The sequence below is a fragment of the Glandiceps talaboti genome, chromosome 6, assembly GCF_964340395.1.
Source record: "Glandiceps talaboti chromosome 6, keGlaTala1.1, whole genome shotgun sequence".
Classification (NCBI taxonomy): domain Eukaryota; kingdom Metazoa; phylum Hemichordata; class Enteropneusta; family Spengelidae; genus Glandiceps; species Glandiceps talaboti.
The window spans coordinates 20,457,068-20,481,174 of record NC_135554.1 but is presented as its reverse complement, the minus strand read 5'-3'; the positions used below and the strand labels follow the sequence as shown (position 1 = coordinate 20,481,174).

The 24,107-nt window shown below is 34.3% G+C and overlaps 1 protein-coding gene across 1 annotated transcript; it reads right to left on the bottom strand.

Annotated features, from left to right (window-relative positions):
* Positions 1-973: 973 nt before the first annotated feature.
* Positions 974-23,316, bottom strand: LOC144436944 (mutS protein homolog 5-like). Its single transcript, XM_078125812.1, has 22 exons — positions 23,122-23,316; positions 21,618-21,741; positions 19,358-19,438; positions 16,613-16,687; positions 15,415-15,536; positions 14,620-14,729; positions 11,565-11,686; positions 10,911-10,956; positions 9,994-10,132; positions 9,400-9,462; positions 9,087-9,158; positions 8,421-8,477; positions 7,991-8,063; positions 7,272-7,462; positions 6,182-6,227; positions 5,684-5,725; positions 5,237-5,333; positions 4,827-5,043; positions 4,107-4,256; positions 2,883-3,101; positions 1,920-2,057; positions 974-1,563 (listed from the first exon to the last, which is right to left on the bottom strand). The coding sequence occupies exons 1-22, from the start codon at positions 23,314-23,316 to the stop codon at positions 1,033-1,035; spliced, it is 2,910 nt and encodes a 969-aa protein (XP_077981938.1). The 3' UTR covers positions 974-1,032.
* Positions 23,317-24,107: the final 791 nt, after the last annotated feature.

The window sequence follows — 24,107 nt, the reverse complement described above, 5'->3', positions numbered from 1 at the left end:
CTCATAACATAAAAATGTGTATGATAGAATACGTGAAGTGTTCTCTTTCTAATGTTACATGCAAACATGCAGTGTTGTAGTAAACTAGTTTTGTCAATTTGGCAATGGAAACTATGACATTGCCTGACATAGAACTAGTGACATGTATGGGCATCACTTGAGAAAGACTACAGGTACTGCAAACATTGTACCCACTTTAAGTTCATGGAATTGAGATGAAAGAGTCACTATTGTCAATGCAGTTAGCATATTTCATTGTTAAAATGTGAAAATTACCAGAGCTGTGTTTGCTACATCAAACACTACAAATTCTACCAGAAAAGATACTCCACCCACAGACAGCCATCAAGTACTATTACATATGTACCAGAGATGACTTGCACAGGTGAACACACATTCAAGTGGTACTTTCACTGCAGTATGATACCGAAAACATTATTGCATACCTGCATGCAAATGATATGCAAATGAGAATGCTGTCATTCACTAGACACATGAAATTGCATGATCGTACAATCTTTATGATTTTTATGGAAATGTGCAGATAAACATATGTAATAATAACAGATAAACATATGTGCAGATAAACATATGTAATAATAACAGAACCCCATACCACTTGAGTTCAAGTGTGGGTACACAGAGGTATTTACACTTGTGCTTGCAGTGTTTTCTGCTGCATTTCACTCGCTACGCTTGTGAAAGTACTGGCACAGAGAACACTGCAAGCACTCATGCAAATACCTCAAGTATGCCACACTTGCACTCACATGTTATGGAGTTCTGTCATATTATTGGTACACAATAAAAGACACATATATATAGTGGATTTCTGTGGCAGGACTGACTGAAAGAGTACTATCAAAAGTAAATGTTGATAGTGACAAAGATTAGCACTGTCATTAATTAACAGCAATAGCACCGTGGTGTACAACATGTTTATACTTTTACTACAGTACAGTTAGACACTGGTTTTTGTCTCTTTCATACTATTAACATTATCTACTTTATAAAGATGCATACTTCTGTGTTTTAGTTTTGTGCCTCACTGTGTACACATTTGTTTATTTGTGTGGTCGTCTGCAGATTTATTTGCTGTGTTGCATCATTGTTTACAGATCTGTTCATTTGTTGTGTTGCATTGCTGAGTGCGGAGTTATTCATTTTCTGGGTTGCTTCGTCATTTACAGATTTATTTACATGTTGAGTTGCATCATTGTTTACAGATCTGTTTACTTGTATTTGCTGTGTTTCATTGTTGTTCACAGGTATGTGTATTTGCTGAGTTGCGTCGTTATTCACAGAGCTGTTTACTTCTATTTGCTGTGTTGTATCGTCGTTTACAGATTTGATAATTTGTTGTTGTGCCTCCAGTTGAATAGATTTGTTGATTTGTTGTGACATAGGCATGACTACATCAGTAAGGAATGCCTGTACATCATCTGTATCCAGTTGTAACTGTAGAAATGTAGTGACCAATGACTGACAGTGTTGTAGCTGTGTATCCATCTCAGCTGAGTCGGGTCGCTGGATTGGTTTCTTCTCCTGTAGTAGCTTTAGTACCTGTATGAACCAGCACAAACAGTATGTAGATGAGTCACTGGCTAAAAACTTTAAAAGTTCTTCATGGAGCTTTGCTTGCAGAGATAGCAGAAGCTACAATCAACTGTCTTTTACTGAATTGTTTGATATTACTCTGTGATTGAAAATATTAATTAAAAGTACCTTATGTACATTTGTAGTTTGAGGACGAGTTATTCTGTGGGATTGTTCACCACATCAAAACCTTATTATGCCATTAACAGTCTATGAAAGAACTCACTTGAAAGTATAAATTACTTCTTCTGGTACCATTACTACTTTCAACAACAACAACAACAACAACAACAACAACAACAACAACAACAACAGCAACATACCTGTTCAGCCCTAACTACTATGTCTTCTGGTACTGTTGCCACTCTAGCTATATGGTGTGCATAGCTACAACTACCACAGCCATCAATTAACTGATACAGGAACACTAAATCATTATTCTCATGTAAAACCTCCATTGTCTGGTGGCAAAGAAGACAGAAAGTTATTAACCCTAATATATGCATAGATACATAGGTAAAGTGTTTGAAAATTGGAAACTCACTTGAAGGTGTTTTTCAGTGAAGAATCTCACCAGCCAAAATAGCAAAAGGTGAGCCAAATGAAAACCAAACACTAATAGAACAGATGAGAAATTTGATCCCAGAAAGTGCCTGTATTAGAGTCTGTCATTTGGGATGGGATGGCATGGAGTGACGTTTGAGTCTTTACAGGAATCATTTTCAATTGAAAATCTCTCTTTTTTATTTTATGGCTTCTCTCTTTCATCCTAATAACAGTGAAAATACTGTCTTTTTCACAAATTAATTTCCGTGTTTATCCTGGTAATCTATTGACAATAAAATCCACACTCAGCACCTGACAACAATATTTTGGTCATCAGAAGGACAAATGAGTGTGGTCTCAAGGAGTGCTACTGTGAAGAAACAGCTTTTGGACTAGAAGTGAAAGTCATGATAGTTGATCAGTACAGTCTTCTTTGAAAGTGTCATATCATTCCCTTGTGTTTCATGATAATATTGCCAATTGGTTGTATAATTCTCAACAAGACAATACATTCTGCTAACTTTTTTTTTTTTTTTTTTACAGATGATGGAATATTCAGGAACATCAGTTCTTTTAGCCACATTTTGTCAACGGTTTCATGTATTGCCTATGTGATTTTAGCCTTCACTTTTTTTGATGTTGGGCGCCCTCTTGTGACACTTCTTTTGAAAGATGGGGTGACTAGAGTATGGGGCTAGTTGCTTTACTAGTCATGCTACTACCCCAGGACTACTACTAACTTGGAATGTGAGTTGGTTGGACTCTGTTAGTAGATGTTGATGTATTATGGAATGGAAGTGTGACGACACTAGCACATGAGGACAGTTGACTCCCATATCAAGCCAGAATTGTAGACATGCACACAGCAAAGCTATACCATCCACTGTCTCTGTACCTTTACCAAACTCATCCACCAATACTAGTGACCTTGAACTTGCACATCTCAGGGCCACAGACATCTACAAGAATAACAGAAATAGTGGACAGTGTCATGGGCAGGATGTAAGAATTGATCTAGCAGTGATTCTGTACCGTCTACACCCGTACACTGCAAATAAAGGGACTGGTCAGAAACTTGGTGGTAACGTTTATTGACATTAGTTAGTCTGTAAGGTATGCCATGACAGGGCGCCCTCACACATCAGTGAGAGGAGGCTGGCGAAGGCAGACCGACACAATGTATCTTACAGTCTAAGGGATTATTGAGATGAAATCTATTGTTTTCAGCCTATGACTTAGCTCTGAATAATCCTGTCTGAGTTGTTCCTTCAATCAGGATAGAAAGTCACAAAACACTGAACTTCAGATTACACATAATTGATTGATTATAGGACAAACCAATTTCTGAATTAGCACTCTCTTTAAATGAAAACATTTGCAATTCTTTATGACTTTGAAAACTACTGGATACTCTACTATATTGTTGTCCCTTAGGTACAATGCAATAATATCAAACTATACTAGTAGTATATAGTTTTGCATCATGCTTTTTATGTGCTAGACATCACTAAAAAGTCGAAAGTATGAACACCATTGCTCTATTCACTGGGTTTATATATATCTATTACACATGTAGATAGTCCAACTGTTCATGTACAGACTCCCAGGTTTTTATGCATGTTTATATTTGATCACACATATACCACATAGCTAAACTTACCCCGGTACCTGGTTTGTGTCTAGCAATTATCATAAATAATAATAATAATAATAATAATAATAATAAATAAGCACTTATAGAGCACCTTATATCCAGAAAAGTGTTCATAGGTGCGTATCAGGAAATATTAAAATGAGACAAATCAAGAAAAAAACAGTAACACTTTGTAAAAACGTGAAGATTAATCTAGCTAAAAAAAAAAAAAAAAAAATGTAAATGTAGATAGCTCAACTGATACAGACTTCCTAGTATAGATTATGTGTACATATCTGATCACCCACATATCACATAGCTATAGACTTACCTGGTTTATGTCTATCATAAATGTAGATAACCCAACTGATACAGACTCCCTGGTATGGATACGTGTACAGATCCTATCACACATACCAATATGAGCTGACTCAGATGGTACAAAACTACCAATGTGTGCTAGGAACACTATCAGTCCAACCTAGGTGAAAATAATAGGGTTTGATTGGGTTAATGAAAAGTATCAACTTTGTTAGTATAAAACTACAAATGTGTGCTAAGAATAGTATCACACCAACCTACACAATATATGTAAATGAAACATAGAATAAGTAGTTACACTGATAGAAACAACCAACTCTGGTGTATATAAACTAATGCCTATATCTGCTTGCAACACTATCAAACAAATCAGACATTGGAGAATGGGACTTTTCAGGTTATTTTCACTCCACATTTTTAGTAAAAAACCCAAACAAAAAACTTATTCAGTATAAATGCCTATTTTTATTTACATTGTAATTACAAAGGCTACAACAAACAAGTTCAACTTAGGAAAGAATAGAGAACTTTCAATCTGTCCTGGTCAATGATCCTAACAAGACATCGATAGTCAAAACTGACCTCTAGGTGGCGCTATGATCAGTCAATCATTGATCTTAGTTTGATGACCCTGTTTGATCTTGGGACTGTCGAATGTTGATATCTTCCCTGACCTTTATCATTATTGTGAACAGAGATCAAAAGATAAAACCTGACATTTCTTGCATACCTGTTTCATATAGACACTCTTGCCACTAGAGTTCGGACCAGTGAGGAACTTCATCTTACCAGCTTGTCCACCAGATTTAGTAGTGTTTGGAACAAATGGAGTAACACATAGTTCTTGTAGTGGATGTCGACCTCCCTCTATGTCAATCACATTCTCTGTAGTCAATGTTGGCTGGTTGTAATTATACTCTTTAGCACATATAGCTAGAGATATCAAACTAAAATTGAAAAAAAAGGGTAGAGAATGTTGATTAACAGTTTCTTACTTCACTGATTGTCTTGCTACTTTGAAATACAAATTTTAACTTGAAATTTATTGTCATCTTTTTTGTTGGTGTGGTTTGCCACTAAACTAAAGTACCTTGAAAATACTTCAAATAGGTTGACAGAAAAAAAGTGAGGCTATTTTACCAGTCTAACTCAGCTGCATACTCCAGGACTGAATATAAGACATCGCAGTGTTCCAAGATTGTATTCTGTAATCTGTGCATTATGCCTGTCTCATGGTCTGAAATACAAAATATCATTATAAGAGTGTATGTGTTCAAAATATATCTAACTTAGGTGTACAACAGTTCTATTTACAAGACACACAAAACTTCTACGTGTTGGGTTAATGTGCTCTCACACTATAAATGTCACACAAAAAATGATCCATACAAGATTACACTGCCAAGTTATACAATTCAAGGTGTGCTGACAAGACAAGACAAGACTACATAGAACCATACAAAACTAAACTATCAAGAAGTGTACTAATTTACAAAAATAATTCAGTAAATGCCATGCATGCCTGAATTGTATTCAATATACATAATATTTTTATAATCTCTATTACTGTTAAATGAAATGTATTACCTGTGATTTCACACTGTGTGTCACCAAGTATTGCATCCAGCTCTGTAAACGATAACAGCAATCAGACATCACATGTAAAGTTACTGTCATATTTATCAAGGATATATAAAAGACTACAAAATACTTCACACACAGGAACAAACAGTTATTGACACTGAGTGAATAATATACTAATGTTATGAGAGAATATTAAACTAATATCCATATAAGAAATACAAATAACTTAAAATCATAATCAATTGTGGAAAATGGAACTACTCAAACTCTGACAAAAAATCCTGTGTGTTACCAGTTTTTAAATGAAAAATACCCAAGAGACAGTGTAGAAATACTAGACTTGTACATAATTATTCAGAAAATGTGAAGATCTCTCATTTTAATGTGGACAATATATATCATTATCATAAATTATTTGAAATCACCTTTATTTCAATCCAACTTTTCCTTCAAACATGTGTGTATAACCGAAGTGACTGATTTATTTGTTAAACCACTCACCTCTAGTACTAGCACTTTTGTAATGGACCATATTGTTTGACTGAAACTAGATGGAGTGAAAGTCAAGATATATTGAATTAGAACAGAGAATAGACAATGATGTTGGTGATTGTACATTACACCGCCCAAACAGACGTTTTGAACTCCACAATGCCATTATCAGGTGGTTGCAAGATCGTAACTTGGGATGGCACCAGTTGTGTGTTTCCATACCCCCCCCCCCCCCCCTCCCCCCCCATCAAAAAAAAAAAAAAATCACCGCATCACCGCATCATTTTTGAAATTACCTTAGGACGGGAAACAAAACCTTTTTTTTTTTGGCCTTATTGGAATTCAAGTGAGGAGGCTTAGTAACCAACTTTATCAAATATTCACTTTTTGAATTGTACACATTTGAGAGGTAACTTGACACACAACTTTCATTGTATACTATTGTACACATAAATGAAAGTATAGCAGTGTTTTCAATAAGTTTTGGGAACCTCTCTAACAAAGTAGGATATCCAGTAAAACTTGGCATAGATTTCTATACCTTGTCTCACAGTTTTGGTGGATAATAATATAACACAACCCCATGACGTGCAAGTGCAAGTATGGCATACTTGGGGTATTTGCATGAGTGCTTGCAGTGTTGTCTGCGGCCATACTATCATGAGCGTAGCCAATGACAGTGCAGCAGCAAGTATGAGTGCAAATACCCCTCCCTGAGTACCTACACTGAAACTCATGCAGCAGCATGAGGTTCTGGTATTATTACATATGTTTATCTGAAACAGCAAAATTCTGTAAAAAATGATATTGTATGATGGCAAGCTTTCATGTACAGCAAATGATCACACCCTCATTTACACATTAGGTATGAAATAATGATTTCAGTATTGCACTGCAATACAAATCACACTAGTATGCACACAACAGTACAAGTAATTTCTGGTACATATGTAATAATACCTGGAGAACCCAGTCACTTTGATTTTACTTACTAATCATCCATAACAATGACATTCAAAAGACTTCATGAAATATATAAGAAAAGACTACCACATTATATCCCAAGAACTTGACAAGATATAATAAAATGATAACTTACTACAAAATCTAAGCCTTGCATGTGGAAGTCTTTTTCATCTTTCATATTAGGAGACCTTGGAATGGCTAGTAGATAACCAAGTTGAGGCAGATATACCACATTACATTCCTTGATATCATCACTTAGTTTTTTCAACTCTTCTCTTGCTACTTTGGTCATGAAATCAGGAAGTCCATTATAAGTTCTCTTTTCTACAAAATAAGGAGATATATACATAACTACAATTTCATGGAATCTTTTATTTTGGTTATAAATGTTCTAATTTATCATAAACAGAGACTATGAGATATCCTTCTACAAAACTGTGACCAGGCATATGACAGAACCCCATGATGTGTGAGTGCAAGTGTAGTATACCGATACTCAGGGGAGCTTTACCTTCATGAGTGTAGTGAGTGACAGTGCAGCAGAAAACACTGCATGCATAATATTTTAACTCTTGTTATGCAGTGCCATACAAGGTACTACATGCAGTGCTGTATATATAAAATCCCACACCAGTCATTAACACTTTACTAGCACCACACTCCTGTAAGATTGTTGTTTTTAGATATTTTTAGCACAAGTCGAGCATTGTTGATATGGGTAAATAAAGTTTTTTTCTTTCAGTATATTTAGGTGAATCTTGTCGTATACTGAAACAAGGCTATCTGGTATATGACAGGCTAGTAAAAATCATTGTAAAATAGACATTGATTTGTGTATAAAATGTATCTTACTTTCATCTAAAGCTTGGTCTATGTTGGGTTTCACCACAAATTTATTCAGAACCACAGACTCATCAAAATCAACCTACAATAAAGTAGAAATAGAAGAAATGAATGAATCAACAAATCAATTTAATGACTGTCTTATTCTCCCTTCCATGACATGTCAATCTGTATTGCTTTCTGTCTTTATATCTATCATACATTTATCTCTCCATCTGTCCATCCAACCAACCATCTATCTATCCATCCATTTATCTCTCTATCCATCTAACCAACTATCCATTCCTCCAACTAACCAACCAATCATCTATTCTTAATCTGTCTATTATAAACTAATGAAAGCAGCAATGCAAGAGTTGAGACACAGTTTGGATGGAGAAATGATTACTCTTGTCAGGTTTTTTCAAACAAGGAAACTGATAAATTGGTTGATACTTACAATTTTGCTGATAAGGTTAGCAATACGGTGTAATTCCTCAGTAAATGTACTTCCAATCTGTACAATAAATTGTAAATACAGAATATAGGATTTGATGATTTAACTACCCAAAGACTGACATAAACGGTTGTTATACATTTTATAAGAAAAAAAATACTAGTTAGTCAGTATGCAATAAGAATAGAAAACATACAGATCACTTGATGGACATACAAATCATAGAATTATAGTTACCATTGCTTTAGCAATAAACACAGTGGTAGTTACCAAGAAATGTGATTCTAAAGATTTATTACAACCAACGTTTGTGCTTTTATTTGGAGGTTGTTAATTCATATTTAGTTCATGGATAAGTCACAGGTTATGTTATCCCAATAATATAGATCCAGCTTCCTGATGGTATTATTTTAAGATACAAACGGAGCCTGCAGATGCCATACATTGTTGGGACTGAGCGACTCCAGATAGATTGTGGACTGACTGGGAAAGCCTTGACAGTTCCACAGCGACACAATAGCAAGAGTGCAACATAGGCCCTGTCACATAGTCCCAAACCTGAATGGAACTTTGTAGAATTATGTGTCTATGTGTAGCAAAAATTATTTTTAAAGAATATTAAAAAAAAATAAGATAAAAAAAAGATACATGCATTATTCTATACATTACCTTCTTAAAGATAGCAATGTTAATAGTCTGTGCTCTGCATATATCACCAATAAATATTGCATTATAGGCAGTCTATGCAAAATGAAATTAAAACAGGATTTCATATTTCAAGTATAGAATGAATATGCAAACTCAACTCATATGAAGTAAATGCAGGTTAGACTAAGAAAGACAGAGAAATTATTAAAACACAGTAAATGTTTGACACAACGGCTTTTGAAACTTGACATTTATTAATCATTTTAAATGTTACGCCTTGTTTTTTTCCATTGTGTGAAGTACTGTATTAAAGTTACATTGGGAGGCATGTTACCTTATACAAAGCTTGCCAATCACCAACAGATGCTTGAGCTGTTTTCATCCGTCCCAGTATCCTCTGAGAATGAATATACATGTGAGAACAACAATAAGAAACAGGAATTTCTAAAGACTGAATTCATAATATCTTGAGAACTTTTATCTATTCAACTTAATACTTCAGTGACATAACTTTGTGAATTGTATGTCTGTTGTTTATTTGTTTGTTACATGACTTGTTATTTAACAACATTGGAGATTTCATAAGTACACTGATGGTGTATGAAATGGAATCCTAATTCCATGAATAAAACTGAAAACATAATCATTTCTACAAAATTGTTGATGATAGAGGGCGCTGTTGTCATTTCTGGAGAAACGCATGTTATATCTTAGTGAGCTTTTGTGAAATATATGGAATTCTGTATTTGATATTTTAATTGCTGTCAGAAATGTTCTAACTTCTTCAACCCCAATTTCCTGTTCACTGTAAGCCTTATCATTAAAAACCAATGAAGCTATATATATACAGGGTGGAAGGGGCAATAACCATGTATGTGTATAACCACAGTTGGTAAAATTTGTCTAAACAAAGACCTATTTCACTTACAGCCACGTTCTTGATATTTCTGAGAGCATCTTGTAAAGATGTCAAAACTTCAATGTTTCTAGGAGAAACAAAGAAAGCTACAGCAGCCTGACGTTCTTTCAATACATCAATGTCTTGTATAGGTCTCATGAACCATAATCTACAAAATGGAAGATGACTATTTACTTCAAAATCAAACTACAGTTACAGTACCTATCACAAATTGAACCATAGATTCTGAGTTGTTTTTATAACGCATCGTATATATAATACCAACTTTATCCATCAAGCTTAACTTGCAAGATCTCTTCTATGTCTACGTTGTGAATATATTAGGCCAGTAAAAAAAGAAAGAATTGTTTCTGGTTAGGACATTTTGTCTAAAGTTGTATGACAACGCAATTTTTTTTTTTATTCTCAACAAACCTGTCACTAAATCTACTATGGCAGTTACTATTCTTTTTATTTAGTACTTTAGAGCAAGTGTGTATGTGGGGCAGATGTTATTTGCTTGTTCATGATTGGATCTGCAGTTGTCTCCCCCGGGATCTGCAGACTGCATTGGCTGGACAAAAACAAATACAAAAGCTCTACGCAAGGGTATTTAAGTGATGTGTGCACTGACCAGAAACAATTCTGCGTTTTTTTTTGTTTTTTTTGGCTTTATGGATTAAATTAAAAATATAACAAGTTTCCTATGACCACTTTGCACTATAACAAAACATTGCTCATGTTCCAAAATACCATGCAATAGTATTACTCTAACAAGAGTATACATCACTAACTTCCTAGTCTTATGACTCTGGTATCAAAAATATATATCAGTCAGCTGATATCTGACCCCTACATTTATACTCTGGCTGGCTGGTGGTCACATTTCTATCTTCACCTTTGACCCCTGACCTCACTAAACAAGTCACTACCACTATACTGCCTACCTTAACAATCTACTTGCTAACACTGACTTAGTCCGATTCATGATCCCTACAGTATGTACAAAAACATGATATAATATATTCATGATATCGTGATTATCAAAATAGTGCAATCTTTGTGAGTATAAATACACAACAGGTCTTTATCAGTAATATCACAAATCAGTGCTATTAATCACTGCTATGTGACCAAGCTATAATGTGAAAGTTTTACAGAAAGTGTTCATGGTGAACAAAGTTCAATAAAATCTCTAGACAGATATGCAGTCTTATCAAATATTTGCTCCAACAATTGTAAATTACATGTAACATCCTCAAAGAAAGCAGAATTTTTAAGAAAGAAATTGTGAGTTGTCAAAACCTCAAGAACCTTCTTGGCGGGTTATTTTGAATGTGATAAAACTGTCAACACTGAGGGCGCTCTTCAGTTTTCTTTGCCCACATCTCTTGAGCCAAGACTCATGGAGAAAGTTATACCATAGACAGCAGAGGGGGTGTCTATGGCATTAAATTTGCACCAAATCTCCATTCTGATGAAAATTAAAACGAAAAGTGTTTATCCCTGACATTCAAAATATTTGTCTTCAAGTGTTGTATTTTTGTGATTTAATTTTTAACTTTTGACAAAAAAAGTTTGTGTTTGTGTTCATATCTCACCATACAGACTGAGCCCTTCTTTGGCACCACTGCCACCAAACTTATAGATAGATGGATGTAGTTCTTTCTGGAAGATCTGTAGAGCAGTGAAGGTGTTGTCATCAACCATTAACATGTTGTCACTAGCAGGATAACAAAAACAAAGATATAATGGTTAGATTTGCTGATACATGCATCATGTAATGATTAAGAGAATTGCAAAAGAGCTTTGATATTATACATGACTGTAATAAATATACTTCACTATTACAGTGTTAGGATCTCCTGGCTGCTGTTGAACTTTTATGAGGTGAAAGTTCAAATCAAGGTTCAGGTACATTGTGCCAAACAACTTGGATAGTGACAATACCATAGCAGTAGCTGCAAATGTATACTTATTTTCACAGATATGCCAGTACCCATGAATGTTTCATATTAGACTGTACGATATGTCATGTCACTCTGCCCTCACTGGCCCACTCTATTTAACTGTAGTACTCAGACAAAATTTCAACACGTCGTACCTTACAGACTTTTAAACTTAACATTTGATTTTATTCAGTGGAGACAACAAGACATGCAAGGCCGGATTGGATCCATACAACGCTACCTCACTAATGAAACATGCCAAACATTAATACATGCAACTTTGACAGCCAAACTTGACTATTGTAATTCACTTCTCTATGGACTCCCAGACAACACAATAGGCCTGTTACAACGAGCTCAAAATACTGCAGCAAGAATAATCACACGCACAAGGAAATTTGCACCGATCACCCCAGTTCTCACCCATCTCCATTGGTTACCAGTTCGTCTCAGGATTGACTACAAAATTTTGCTGTTAACTTTCAAGGCCATTCACAACCAGACTCCTGCGTACATCAGTGATCTGCTCCAGCCCTATATTCCAACTCGTACACTCCGTTCATCCACCAAGAAACTTTTAACATCTACAACCTACAAAACCATCACATATGGTGGCCGTGCATTTTCATATGCTACGCCTAAACTATGGAACGTACTACCACTCGACATCAGAGAATCTCCAAACTTGGAAACTTTCAAAAGAAAACTGAAAACACACTTATTCTCCAAAGCATACAGTGTGGTTTAGCCATTGAGCGTCATAGAGCAAAACAATGTTTTGGATTTTGGCGCTATATAAACTTTGCTGATTGATTGATTGAAGGCTACTTCACTTTGGTGTCAATACAAATTGTTCTCCTAAATAAAATGCATAAACTATTAAAAATGACATGTTTTGAATTCATCTCCCCTTCACAGCTCACTGCGTGTACTAAAAGTTCACCTGAACTGAGTCAGTACATGACCTTTGACCTCACTATGTTCCCAGGTGTTGCATTTCACAAATAAATCAGTCTCCGTGGTGATGAAAACAAGCAAACCATAAAGACCTCATGTGACTTGGACAAATTTACTTTGTTTAAATCTATGATAAGTACAGAACATATCATATCATATGACAGCTTGTTTTCTATAACAGACTGGGCTTGGCATACTCTGCACTATCAAATGCTGTATTTTCAAGAGACTTAATTTTCACTGAATAGATAAATTCTCTGATTTCCTAATTGTCACTGATTTAGGAATGTATACATGGTATCTATGAATAAAATGTATTTTCAAGGTATTTCATTTTAGCTGAAAAATCTCACCAATGAAAATAAATTGTTCATGAAAATTTAGTATTTCACAGTATATGTATATTTAAGTCTGGAACAATGACGACAAACAGGAACTGTGTTAAATGCTACACTGCAAATATACTCTGATCAACATCATTTGGAGACAGCTGCCACTAATTTTCCTTTACTTGGTCTGTTGTTATCAGCCGGCCATGGCAGATTTAACAAATTTCACTAGACAAAATTCTTGAGATGTTTCGGCCATTGGGCTAGAGGCTGAGTTAAACCAAAATGTTTGAAACCAATAGTTTTTGATTAGTACTTATACCTTATCGGTAGCCTGTAGGGTATGCAATATCAGGGTACCCTCACACATTGACCAACCCCTTACACACTATTGAGGGTGAGGGGGTGACAGGACATATATCTAACAGTCTACATTATCATGGAACCATAGGATTAAGTGGCTTTCCTTTCTTTGTTGAGGATTTTCATAGCTCTGCCAGTCCAAGCTGGCACACTAATGAAATACTATTGTGTATAAAGGTTTGATATGTGGGTTAATAACATGAATACATTTCAAAACAGAGTTGTTAACATAAAATATATACATTTCAAGACTGTTAATAACTTACATTAATGTACATTTCAAGACTGTTAATAACTTACATTAATGTACATTTCAAAACAGTTAACTTACATTAATGTACATTTCAAAACAGTTAATAACTTACACTAATGTACATTTCAAGACTGTTAATAACTTACATTAATGTACATTTCAAAACAGTTAATAACTTACATTAATGTACATTTCAAAACAGTTAATAACTTACATTAATGTACATTTCAAAACAGTTAATAACTTACATTAATGTACATTTCAAAACAGTGTTCAATTATAGGTAAACAGGGTCATAAGGTTGGAACATTTGTTGATATAACTCAGAATTTCACTTTCGGAATGTTATTATATTTATTTTGTGTGGGTCTTTTCAGTTATGATTTATCAAAAGTAACCTCCACATTTGGAGTACCTGGCCTTGATATTTATGACATGTTTTGTTTAGAATATCAAAATCTCTGGTAGTTACTTTGTTGTAATCAACTTGATAAAGGTTTCACAATGATTTCAAGGTCACCTTGGTGTGTACCTATGAAAATCCTGGTAAACTGGTGAGGTCAATCTGTGACATTCATACTTTGTTTTCATTATTTTCAGCATTCCATACATTTTGTTGGTTTCTTATCTTTATGTTATTATTCAGTGCTGAATGCGTGGCAAACAATTTACAAAACTGGCATATTTCACTGATAAAATAACATTCTAAACTGTCAAAATGTGGACTGCTGTTGACTGTGTCTACAGACAGTGTGCAACGATATATATGTATGTAACAAATAAACTATGACTATGTACAACTTACAGTGAGAATGTCTTGAGAGCCAAGACAGGTACTCTAACACTCTGATCTTCTAGTTCAACTCCAATTCGTTTCTTGTCCAGATACTTTAGCAGAGCTCCCATTGAACGGATCTGAAATTATAAGGGAGGGAGGGAGGGAGGGAGATAGATAGATAGAAAGATAGATAGATAGATAGATAGATAGATAGATAGATAGGGAGAGAGGGAGAGGGAGAAAGAGAGAGGGGGAGAGAGAGAGAGAGAGAGAGAGAGAGAGAGAGAGAGAGAGAGAGAGAGAGAGAGAGAGAGAGAGAGGGGGGGGGGGGGAGAGAGAGAGAGAGAGAGAGAGAGAGAGAGAGAGAGAGAGAGAGAGAGAGAGAGAGAGAGAGAGAGAGAGAGAGAGAGAGAGAGAGAGAGAGAGAGAGAGAGAGAGAGAGAGAGAGAGAGAGAGAGAGAGAGAGAGAGAGAGAGAGAGAGTACACAGGAAATATATCATTTCCATTAATGATTATTTAATGATACATGATAACATAAATTATGTTCTCCTATCTAATATAGTATACACATCACAGACTTCAAATTCTATAGTTTTACTCTGTCTGTTTTAAGACTGCTGGTCAAATTACTTTCCTGACTTCAATATTATAATATTCATTTGAAAATGTCCCTTTTTTAAACAGGTCAATCGATGACAAACATTTTGAAGAAAAGTCTGAAAGACTTACACAAAAGCTCACATGCTATTACAAAAAATCCACATTCTGCATTTGAGGAGAATGGATGTCTCGTGAAAGTTTAGTAAAGAATGAAGTCTTACCATATTAACCTGTTCAAATGGTACTAATGATGACATATAAATAACTCTCTCATTCTCTGTATAATGTTCAGGTATACAGGGTAAATTCAAACTCAAAATCTTCCGTTTACTGATTTCAAGGGCTAAAAAATGAACAAAAGTAAATTATGTATGATCAATCAAACTGACAACCATATATCATGTATATGTTTTATTGTACAATTATTGCCTTCTCTTGCTCTCTCCGACCTTATGGGATGTGCAGTACTACGCAAGGCACGTATGATTGAGGTTGACAATAAACATCTGCTTAGTGCATATTTGGGCAAAGGTACCGTTGTCTTAAATGCTCCAAAGTTCGATACAGAAAGAGTTTTGTCCCATCAGCCATCAGATTGTTAAATCGATGCTAAGTTGTATTTGTGTAGCTTCCCTTTGTTTTTACTCGCCTCTTTCAGTGTTTTTTGTGTATAATACTGTTTTCATTTGTTGTGAGCTGTAAACTACGTATCCTTTGAGGACTAATAAATGAAAAATAATACATTTTAACAGTAGACTTTTCAAGCAATTGCACTGTACTAGTCATTTGGTTGAAACAGTACGAAGTCATCTGTTCGAAACAGTACTAAGTCATAGGGTTGAAACAGTACTAAGTCATCGGGTTGAAACAGTACTAAGTCATCGGGTTGACCCGAGACTGTGTTCTCCCTGAACAAAGTATTAAAGATGATGATGACTTCACAAATACACGACATATAAACATAGTTAACACGAACAGAATATTTTGAGTATACATGTACATTACTAAAACACACCTTTAACATCAAATGTTTCAAGAATTTTATATTTCGTACCATTTGCCGTCAAATGAAATTTTGTCAGAATTGTACCTTCATTCATCATTAGGATAAGTTTGATTTGATTTGATTTGAATTTATTTGGCAATAAAATAAAGTAAAAACATACATTTAAAAGTATTGCCGAGGATAACACAACAAAGCAATTAAAACTTATTTCCATTGTGGTCCTCGATTTCAAAAATTCAACATGTCGGTAGGTAAAGAACTCTGGTCACGTGATTGGAGAAAGATTAGTGAAAAATGGAAATGAAACATACAAACATTGAAATGACTCCTTAAAAACAATACAACTAGTTTGGCATTGCAACAAATATTATATTTGCAAAAATCATTTGAAACGTTAACCTGATGATACTTACAGAATTCAATACTGGGTAGTATTTGTATATCTACAGCATTATCAATTTGATGGCCCGCCTCTCCTAAATCATTGGCTGTAAATACAATTTGAAAACCTGTATTTCAGTAACGCTATCTACAACCATTGAAAACATCTTTTGTCATTTGCACTGAGTCCTAGTTAGATTCATTACACATGAGCGAACGATTGAGAGGGTGTCCTTAGCAACGAATCTTAATGTAATCCATAGTAACAGCCGTCATGTATAAATACTGGTATATGATACAAAGACATATTAAATGTGGAGAATATGTTGTTCACGGTTCCAAGAATCAATATGACAGTACAATATAGTTATTTGGAATGGTAAATTGGAAACAAATGCGATGTTTCGATAGTAGTACCCTGTAGTAGATGGATCAAAACATCGCATTCTTTTCCAATTTACCATTCCAAAGTAACTTGTACTGTCATATTACATGTGGATCCATCCTGCTGAAAAATCTGTCTTGAAACTTGACGGCTTATCACCGTAGTAGCTATCAACAGATATCAAATCTAAAGAAAGAAACATCATTTTTTTTCTGTATTTTTAGCATACACTACTCAGCTGGCATCACCTTCTTATCACACGCTAGACAGTGAATGTTTGAGTATTGATGATGCTTGCATGCTGTCTGAATTACTGTGAGAAAAATATCAGCAATTAGTTTATAAAGGAGAAAACTAATGATACGTCGGTTTATGCGGATATTACTTGGATGGCAGACATGAACCTGATGAATTAAAGATAGCACGGAGTTGACAGTTGAGGCAATAGATGCTTTAGTTCAAAATGAATCTGTCAATCTATACATCAGTTTAAAGGCCTACTCTGCATATAAATAGGGATTGGATTAAGATGACGCTCATTATGCTAGATGACTTTGACCGTGTAATATTGCTCACAGAGCCACCTATGAAACTGCCGGTTTAGAGAGTATTACAGATTTTTTTATCTCCTAATGTTGGAATACAGTATTATGAATATACAGGAAAGAAATCTGTCACTGTATTTTTGAAATGTTGAAATTAGTTAGCCCTTTAAGTCCTGTACCTATGAAATTACATCTATAAACTTGAACATGTATTTACACTGTCAGATTATTGGCAATACTTTCTCTTAATACACTCTACTAGCATACATGTACATTTCATCTCTTATTGCCATTAAAATCAATCTGTAATACCCTAAAGTTCATTGTCACTTTAAACACCTTGAAAAGGTCAGTGTCACACACACTCAACGTCTTCCAAATTGCAGGTCAATTTCATCATTTACTATTCAAGCATTCGCTGTAACATAGTGTTTGATTGATTAGGCCCGGTGAATGATAGATTAAATAATTTAGACTGTCATTGACTTTGATGAAGCAAACCGATCCCTCTGCATTACAACTAGACATCACAACTAGACATCGTACATAGTATACTCTACAATGTAGCAGTCGATTTCAAACCTGTCTGAATAACAAATTATCTCATTCATTCATTGACTGTGAGGCAGTGAGTACCTGCATACAAAGCTCTAACATGGCGCCAAGTACATTAGGGGGAGCAGCTGATTGGCCAACTGACTGATAACAAATCTCATTGACTATCAGACTGCAAGTCCCTGCATACAAAACTCTACATGATGTCGTGTATACTGTTATATTTGAGGCAACTGATTGGCTCAATAATTGCTAACGGTGACCCTATCTCTTCCATGTTTCTTGATCATCGTAACACCTTTAAAATGATAAGTCGGTCAGTAGATTAAACAAATGAAAAAGAAAACAAAAGGGTGTGTGTATCAATGGTGATGTCTTCACTTCATAATCATACTTTCAATGTCTGGATGCCTTAGAAGTGACAGTTAAAATCAGGTTACTATGAACCATTTTGCTTTTACTAAAGGTCCTGAATTTCACTGACAAATAATAATTTTTGCCCAACAATGTATTTGTGGTATCAATACCTTACCATCAGTGATGTTGTGATTTTCTTCTGACACAGACATAGTCAATTTTTAAAAAAAATCTTTTTACTAAATCAGAGAAATTTGGGTTCAGTGGGTTGAGAAACATAGAAATAAAAATGGCTGTCCTAAGCTCATTGACTGGGAGGCAGTGAGTCCCTGCATATATAACTCTAGACGTTGCACACTATATTGTGATTGGGTCACTCATAGCTGAAGCTGATTGGCTGTCATGCAGTGAGTATGTCCCTTGCATACAATACTAAATTAAACATTATTCACTGTAATATAGGGACTGATATATCTGAAGAATGATAAAGTACATGATTTAGTCACTAATTCCGATGACGCCAGTCTTTCTCTCTCCGTACACAATACCTTGAGACAATACTAACTAGGTATCAGACACTGTGACTTGATTAGCTGGCTGAGGCATCAGATCATGTGCCTATTAAGCAGGTAAAATCTACCAGGGTTCCCTAGTCATTTTACCAGGATTCACTATGGTAGATTCCACCGAAAACTATAATAAACAGTTTTACCCCTTTCCGTTACCGGGGTTCCTAAACCTTAGCAACAACACTGCAGACATTGTACAATACGTAGCAACAACACTGCAGACATTGTACAATACGAATTAATTAGATGGATAAAACATATCACATGTCTGTACTATAAGATTGATTAGCAGCGACCCTGACTGATGGATGATCTTATCGTATCTACACATTCACTATACTGCTAAGTCAGATTACCGTAGCCTACCTGTATTAGACAGTGCTTGTAACAGTCTTTCATCCATTTTACTGCTTGTGATGATAGTAGTCGGTAAAATTTGTTGTTTTACTGCAAAATAAAAATACAAGAATTGAAATTCGTCGATACCTAATGGCTTTCATTTGATATTTAAACCAATATAAGTTTATACAGTCACTTCATGCAATCGTGTGGAATATTATTAAAATGAAGTGTTTGGAAACAGGTTCTGGAAAGGAATGATGTTCGTACAACCAAGTACTTATAAAGATAGCTACTCACACTTTATTGACATCTAGACTAACAAAATCAACTCACATTAGAATAAAGGTTTACAGTGTTTTTCCGACAATATTCCATATATATTGGCACGAATTTGGTAGATAGGATTTATAGTTAGCAGAGATTGTTTGAACTTAATATTAACTAATTTGATTTAACTTGATTGGTTATGTAGACTGCAGTCAGGATCCTAAATTTGACTCAAGCTCAGTGTATATTTCATTCCCGATAAGTCGTAAATGTCAGTTGTCCAAGAATATGTTTATTGCATTTCCAGACCTCTGGCCCATACACTACTATACTATTAATGTACTATACTATACAAGTCTAACGTTAATTATCATTTTCTAATATTTTGTCAAAATACAACATTTATGGAACCTAAACCTTCAATATACTCTGCACATAATTATTCTGACTAAATTCGTACTGTGTATCAAATTTAATTTGAATATATTAAAGGCTAGAATTAGAAGATGATGCACGTGTGGTTTCAATTCTGAATTTTATTTTCTAATGTAGCAGTACTCTAGATAATATATCTGGGTAAAAACTTGACTACTTGAAGTATTTTTTATATAGATTTAGAATTCAGTGTTTTATTATCGGAAAGAAATGTCTTCCTTGACGTAAAGGTAATATGTACGATATGACAGACTTTCAATATGATAACAGTTGAAGGCGAAAACCAGTCAGGGTTTTTGGAAAGCTTTAGTTTTTCAGATTTTGGTTCTATTGAAATGTAGAAATTTTGAAGTCTGTCTTAATTTATATAATTGTATAGTTGTACACAAAATATAAATGAAATGATAAATGAAAGATAAAAATGTGAAAAAATATCAATGAAATTAATTCCAACTGAGATAATTTCTCTAAGCAATGTTTCAATATTTTGAATGAAAAGGGGTTGGTAAGATTTCAGCACATTAGAAGAGTACTATCTCTATTTGCTGTCATGCATTATGACACAGTGTGTGAAATTCATCACGATAGTTAGGGTCAAGGGTCAAGGGTCACACAAAGCTATTTGTTCATTCATGTCGTTGTGAAAGAAAGGAAATAGTAAAAGCATGGATTGTTGTAGTAAAACGCATGAATGTTAAAACCATAGGTGTGATAGTAAAAGTGTAGATGTCGTAGTAAAGGCAATCCTAGCATGGCTACGGGATTAAAAAACATGGACATTATCAGAAAATAGAACAGAAATGATAATTTATAGAAAATGCATGAAAATTATGGAAAAATATGGAAATCATCACGTTGAATCGTTTAAAAAATACATGCAAATTATAAAGAATTATTAAAATTTTAGTAAAGAATATGGAAATCCTTTAAAAAACATGAAAATCACAGGAAAAGAATGGAAAATATAGCAGAGCAAGGATATTATAGACAAACATGGAAATTGTACAGAAAGCACAGGAATTATAGAAAAATTATGGAAATTACAGAAAAAATAACATGGAACTCAAAGAAAAAGCAAGAGAATTATAGAAAAAATATAAAAATTATTGAAAAAGCAAGACTAAGTATGGATGTAAATTCTTAGAATAAAACCATGAATGTGACATTTGCCATTGTAAAGGAATTCATATTATATCATTATATGTTATTCCCCAATTTTTTTCTTTGTTCAGCCAAGGAAAATACGAGTGACGTAAGGGGCCTTTGCCTCTGTCACTAGGAGTCTAGCGAATTGTAGCGACAACCAACGAGTATTTTCTGACTGAATGAAGAAAAATATTGGTGAATAGTATAATTATACCATTGCCAGTAATATATTTTTTTTAAATTGGGGAAAGTAATGCCAATTTTGAGAGTTTTGACTCATTTTTCAAACACAGCAGAACCAGTGATGTAGACAACTGTTGTTGTGACATAGACGTGCGTTGGTGAAGTAGAACGACCAGATTATATATTTTATATTTTTTTGTTGAACCTTGCTATGCATGGTATACTGGTTAATATACTAAAAAATAATAATCACCTCTTTGTAATATCTGGAAGTCTTCAGATTCAACTATATCCATCATCATGTAAACTTGACACGTGTCTGCATCATAGTAGGCCAGTCCTAACTTACCACCACCCCATAATACACTTAAAATTATCTAACATTGAAAGAAAGGAAAAAAAAAAACAGTCCAAATAATCAACCAAAATAAAGATTTAGTGTCTTTTCATTAAAATTTGTAATACCAATTGTGAACATCAAGCTAGTTTGTGTAAAATTTTATATCAAATATCTCTACTCCAAATTGTAAAAATAAAGCTAATATTCAAATATTTTCATAGAAAAATAGGAAACGAGGAATATTATGATGTATCTAACATGTAACATTGGAAATAAAATATTTCTTCATTACAGTATACAAAAAATGTAGTTATTGCTAAAACAAAATAATGCTTCAAATATCAGACTATCATTGAAATAAAAATTCAAGCACTGACATAAAATTTAAAACTTGTATTTCCTGGTTTACAATAAATATTGAATATGAAATAGTTGACACAACTGTTCACACTTAAAATATAAAAATATTATTCACATAATAAAATATGACAGCCATAACATTTAAAATATGAATAAGATATAATATTTCTTGGTTTAAAACAATAAAGATTTATTTTAAACACATCGTTTAATGGTTTGAAATATTAAAAAAAACTCGAGGGAAACATATTAAATTAAGAATTCATGTGATACACCGGAAATTAACCATTCTATAAATCACTTGATGGAACCGTTATCACTTGGGAATTGAATAATGTAGTGGTTTTGTTATTCGTTGTTTTTGCCGCAACAATGGAAAATTCCACAGACTGGGAAATTTCCAGAAGGGTTAATTAGAGTCAGAAATTCCATTACTTGTCTCATGTACCTGACCAATCATATCCCATTGTTCAATACGATAAAACGACTGGTAATCTATTTTATTTTCCATGCTAGACCAAATTCAATAAAATTCCCTTACAGTTCTCAAATCTTATTTCCTGATGACAAAACTACGTCATGACGAATTTCAAGCCATTTTGCAAACATTTTTATAGTAAAAATCAAATCTAACAAAAGAATCCATCGCAGGTCTGTTCTACTGAAATTTGCATAGACTTGAACAGCGCCCTCTTGTGTTGACAAAGAGAAGGCCGTCAACATTTCTGACCTACTAACTTTGCCCAATACCCAATCATCATAGTTGACCAGACACAATGAGGTGATCAGAGTTGTGTTGCTTTAAGTGTTGGGTTTCAAATGCCCTGGACACAAAACACAGACAGTGGCAACTATGAGTCACCCTTAATATGAACAGTGACTGACTCATTACGGTTCATACTGCCTTGGCATGAGAATGAATCTTGTGAAGCGTGAAAAATTACTCCACCATCAAAGTGGGCGATTGAATGTTATGCTTGTTCTTGTTTGACAGTGAAAAAAATCATGCTTAGGATTACTGGAAAGAGTGGGATAAAATGTGTAAGAAGTGTAGTACCTGTGTAACATCATCCTCATCAATATTCTCTGCAGGCCATCTACGTCTCTGAACCACATCATTGGCACTAATGTCAGACGATATATCGGTATCTGATGTCAAAGACTTCCTCGTTATTGTTGTCAACGAAGTACTGTCGTTGTTTCCAGATCTTGAGAAACTGGTGTTACTGTTTTGTCTGGCCATCACACTCATCTCTGTGATAAGAATGATATTATATTGGTATTCTAGCTACACACCAGTGTTGACACTTACGTCAGCCTGTATGAGTCTCGGCTGTACTTTCACACACTCTCATTTTACTACACAGACAATACTATCGTACTTTCAAGTGAGTGTTTAGAATAAACATACTCTGAATTTCAACTTTTATATGTGAGAATAAATAGACAATACAGCAATGTGAATGGTGAACGGTGAATTCAACTCACCTAAACAAATACTGGCTTTTGAGCAATTCAATGTATCACTTACATATCTAGTCACTTGTACAATCTGTATATTAACAAGTATGTCAATACATACACACACACACATATATTATACATACACACACACACACCCACAAATATCCTCATTTTCCATAAAATACAACAGATTCTAAATAATTCACTAAATCAATGTCCTCATCAAAATCCTACTACCATACATATAATCCCCCACACCCCTTTCTAAATGTGAACATTTTCCCACAAACAATTAAAAATTTACTAGACAAACCCTTTTTCTTGTTCTCATAAAACTCAGCTCGTTACTATGACGTGATTGTGTTCTTCATTTTAAGTGGGTTATAAGGTTAATTTACTTTGGTTTTTATGTAAAACAGATGAAAATGCTATCACTTCGTTATATCTAAGTGTTTGATATTTTCATAACGTTTCATTTATTGTAATTTGAGAATGACAATATAATGAAAGACAAATATATTTAGAAAACAAACTCCGCTACTAGCCAGTTCAGACAGAGTTCAGACTGCTGGGAAATGG